Source organism: Loxodonta africana, chromosome 2 (assembly GCF_030014295.1).
Source record: "Loxodonta africana isolate mLoxAfr1 chromosome 2, mLoxAfr1.hap2, whole genome shotgun sequence".
Lineage (NCBI taxonomy): Eukaryota > Metazoa > Chordata > Mammalia > Proboscidea > Elephantidae > Loxodonta > Loxodonta africana.
This window is the reverse complement of record NC_087343.1, coordinates 208,368,587-208,373,462: the sequence shown is the minus strand read 5'-3', so window position 1 is coordinate 208,373,462 and position 4,876 is coordinate 208,368,587. Positions and strand designations below refer to the sequence as shown.

The following is a 4,876-nucleotide window of genomic DNA, read 5'->3' as shown; positions in this document are numbered from 1 at the left end:
TCACATCAAAGATTTTGCATGTAGGTATGGCTAGCATCTGTCCCTCCCCCAACCCACAGCACCTTCCTATAGATTCAAAGCCTCTTTTCAAATTTACAATCCCTGACGGGGACTGGTAATCCAGTAAGGTAAGTATGGGCTTACTTGTTCTATTTACTAATCTGTAGTGAATTTTCACATGTTTCACATCTTTGATGTGGTGAAGCCTATGTGAAATTGTTCACTACAGATTAGTAAGTAAGCACAAGTAAGGCCAGACTTCCTTTGCTTATTAGTTAATCCACCCCTGTTTTGAACAGAGGAACCTAATAATTTACAGACATTCAAGGAGAGCCTGGTTATGGATGAAAGACAGCATATAATTGGTAACATAGTATTAGTGGAAGAAAAAAAGACAGAATGAAGACTAGTTTTGGTGAATTAACCTTAAATATGGATAGATTTATTTTAGGAAGAAAAGATGAGTGAAAATACATAAGAACATTTTATATTGAATTTCTTAAAATACCAGGATAAAATCCCTTTTGATTTTTAAAACGTGTATGTTCACTTTGAGAAGAGGCTCTGGCAATGAACATATTTTATTCTACTTGATGAGTTAAAATACAAATAATTATAAATTGTCCTCTGATGAACTGAAAACATACTAACGGGCAAGTCCAAGAAACATGCAGCATTATAGAATGTGGTTTTGAAGTGTTCTCATGGTCAACTTAGAACTTAATGTGTGGAATATCAGTGGCATAACCATTGGGTTGCCGTGGTTTAATTTAATCCAAAAGTTACCCTCAGTACTCAGAAGGCAGAACAGAATAAAACAAGTGAATTTCAAAGGATGTAACAAAATATTTTTTAAAACAGTGAGACAAACTGAAGAATTAAATGTCAAAATAAAGTGGGTACGTGATAATAGTTGCCAGGGAAAGATATATGTAGTGGCAAGAGGGTGGTCATCAGAGAGAGAAATTCTGGAAGATAAAATTCTGAATGAAATCATAAATAAAAATATTAGTGGTGTAAGTGGAGATAAAAATATTTTCTAAATCTGTGTGCAGAGTTTGAATTTAAACTGCATATACAGTTTTGAGAGGTACTTGCAAAACAATACGTTTCAATTTTTATTCAAATTCTGTTTGGTCATTGGTTAATGATGTGTTAATATTTATAGAATAATTCTAATAAGATACAAAGACGTTACCTATATCAACTCAATCTACCTGGTAAACTTGGCCTCCAATATACTCATTTTCCAGGTAGTAAGAGAAATTTATGCAAGAATGAGCAGAGAATTATATTTTTACCATTACCTTGCGAATAACTTATACAAGTGAGGAGAATAAAGGAGCAGAAGACAAAATAATGTTATTTTCTACTAACAACTCCACCACCCAGCTTTAAGTTTGTCATACATGTTGCTTGATACTGGAAACTGACATTAGTATTTCAAATGCTAGCAGTGTAACCTATTGTGGACAAATTATAGTGGGGCTCCCAGACTAAAACAAACTCAAAAGAAAATCCTGGAAATACACTTCAGAAAATTAGCCAGTGAAAACCTGTGGATCACAACAGAATATACTGAAAGATGAGACTTCTAGGTTGGAAGGCAACAATGGCCTCAAGCATGCCCATGATCTTAAGGATGGCTGGGACTAGGCAGTGTTTCATTCTGTTGCCATGAGTCAGAGCAAACTTGATGACAACTCACAACAGCACAACAACAAATTCCCAACTAGAGTGGAAAAAATGGATAAATATGAGACAATAAATTAGCTTTAGCTAATTTCTTTCCTCATTATCATTTTCTTTTTTGTTTTTAGAGATTATTTGCCTTTGTCTCTCCTGTCCAAAGAAAAGTACCCAAATATGGCTAACTATACCACAGTGACTGAATTCCTGCTTTTGGGATTTTCTGATGTGTGGGAGCTCAGAGTCTTGCATGCCATGTTATTCTTACTGATGTACTTGACAACCTTGATAGGAAACCTTCTCATTGTCACAGTAACCACTTTTGACAAGAGTATTCACACCCCCATGTATTTCTTCCTTAGGAATCTGTCTGTCCTGGACATGTGCTACATTTCTGTCACTGTCCCCAAGGCGTGTGTGATCTTGCTGCTTAACAACAGGGTGATCTCTATTGTTGGATGTGCAGCTCAGATCTTCCTTGTAATTTCGTGTGCTGCTGCAGAACTGCTATTCCTCACCATCATGGCCTATGACCGCTACGCGGCCATCTGCCATCCCCTTCACTACCCTGTGATCATGAACCCTCATGTCTGTGTCCAGATGACACTGGCCTCTGTATTCAGTGGTCTGATTTATGCAGGTGTGCACACTAGCAACACATTCCGGTTGTCCTTCTGTCAGTCTAACGTGATCCATCAGTTCTTTTGTGATATCCCCTCTTTGTTGAAGCTGTCCTGCTCTGATACCTTCATCAATGAGGTTGTAATATTTTTCTCCGCAGTTGTGATTGTAGGTGGCTTTTTTTCCTTCATCATCATGACTTATATTCGCATATTTTCTGCTGTGCTCAAGCTTCCAACCAGAGGAGAGAGAGGAAAGGCATTTTCCACCTGTATACCTCACATCCTCGTGGTGACAGTCCTTGTCAGCTCAGTTTTTGTTGTGTATTTGAATCCAACCTCCAACTCACCAACAATTCAAGACATGATCATTGCTGTATTCTACTCTATAGTCCCTCCTTTCCTAAATCCTATCATCTATAGCCTTAGGAACAAGCAGATAAAGGAGGCTGTAAGGAGAATTATGAGAAGGATATTCTATTCAGAAAAACAATAAGATCATTAACTAAAGACATTCCTGCTTTGATGGGTAGTGTTGAAAATTTTTTCAAAATTAGATTCTTTGCCTAATTTCAAAATTCGGGAACTTGATATCTAAGTGACAGTGAATATATTATATATCAAAATAGAAACAATGCTGTTATTTATAGTTGTCATCTAGAAATTGCTATGTAGGTACTTACATATGATTAACATTTAAATCAATTGAACTTTTGGAAACCCTGGTGGCATAGTGGTTAAGAGCTATGCCTACTAACCAAAAGATCCACAGTTTGAATCCACCATGTGCTCCTTAGAAACCCTATGCAGCAGTTCTACTCTGTCCTAGAGGGCTGCTATGAGTCAGAATTGATGTGATGGCAACAGATTTGGGGTTTTGTTTTTAACATTTAAACCAATTGAATTTAAGTAAACCATATTACTCTCCCTGACATGAATGAGCCTCATTCAATCAGTTGAAGTAAAAACTGAGGTTTCCCAAAGGAGGGTAATTTTGCCTCAAGATGGTAAATAAACATCTTTTTCCAGAATTTTCAGCACATTGCCTGGTCTACCAATTTTGGACACAAGGCTTTTGGTGGTTCCAACCAGTTGCATTACCTACATATTTCAGAGAGAAGACTCCCAGAGTTTCAAGGCAGTCACCTCACCTAAGGATTTTGGACTTGCTAGCCTTACAATCATACTGGCCATTTACCTGAGGTCTCTCTCAATCTCTCTCTCCCTCACTTTCTCTCTCTTTAAATATATATATTATACTAATTCTGTTTCTTTGGAGGGTTCTGACTGACATAGTCTTTAATTCTGGGAGTGCTTCTAGAGGAATAAAATCTTAAAGATGATTTTCCTGATTTAATTCTGGTGTTTCTGAAATTGGATCTCACATCTGGTTAGATATTAAGGCACTACTGACTCTATTTCAAAAAGTAAAGAGGACACTGATAGTTCATGGCATGATGACGAAATAGACACATTCAATAAAATACTCCTGATCAAATACCTAAAACAGACAATGTTCTGAATGATTCTGCATTTAACACCTCAGAAGATTTTCTTCAACTGATGAGTATAATCACATGGATCGGTTGCTCCTAATTTCACTGGACAAAGTGGGGAGAAGGAAAGGTTGAGGTCAGGGCTTCGAATTCCCTAGTCAAGCATTGCATACCAAAAACCAAAAACCAAACCCAGTGCTGTCGAGTAGAGTCCAACTCATAGCGACCCTAGAGGACAGAGTAGAACTGCCCCATAAGAGTTTCCAAGGAGCGCCTGGTGGATTTGAACTGCCAACCTCTTGGTTAACAGCTGTAGCACTTAACCACTACACCACCAGCATTGCATAGTCACTTGAAAATTTCTATGGATGCTATAAAATAAAATTTTATGTTGTGTAGCCACGGAGATGAGGTAGCTGAAAACCAAACTCAGAGTCTCATACTACAAATGGCAGAATTACAATGGAAATTAAATTCCTACCTTCACTGTTTTCTGATGTTAAAGTGAGGGTATTTATTGGGACGAAATACTATCCTGAATATTTGAATGAAAACATGAGTCAGATATTGATAATGTTAGTGACATAGTACCTCAAATTTTTTCCAACTCTTTTTAGCTAGTAGAAGCAACCCTTTCACCCCATCTGAGGATATTAACCCTCTGTGCCTGAGGAAGTTGTAATGGAATTTTCCGAGGCAGTTGCCTTGCAATACACTGTTGATTCTCCTCAGAATCTGCCCCCACCACCCCTCTTTGCTTCTATACTTTAAAATAAAACCCCACAGAAACTTAAAGGTGAGGTAAAAAGTATGATCCATCAGGAAGTGTGCTACATGATTTTTCTAATTTATAGACAGAAACCAGGGAATATGTGGGGAAATGGATATTAAGAGTGTAAAAAAAAAAAAAAAATGTTGAAAGGAGCATAAAGTTGGATACAGCAGACTTTATTAACAATTGTCCAATAAGCAGAGATATTCATGATTGATTGTTTCAGCTCAAATGGTTAGAAATAATTCTAACAGCTTGTCTGATTCCTACTAAAACATAGATCAAGAGATGGCCTACAC

General features: G+C 37.2%; 1 protein-coding gene across 1 annotated transcript; it reads left to right on the top strand.

Moving 5' to 3' along the window:
* Positions 1-1,823: 1,823 nt before the first annotated feature.
* On the top strand, positions 1,824-3,506 carry LOC111748613 (olfactory receptor 14C36-like). Its single transcript, XM_064279341.1, has one exon. It carries the CDS (start codon positions 1,867-1,869, stop codon positions 2,803-2,805), a length of 939 nt encoding a protein of 312 aa, XP_064135411.1. The 5' UTR covers positions 1,824-1,866; the 3' UTR covers positions 2,806-3,506.
* Positions 3,507-4,876: the final 1,370 nt, after the last annotated feature.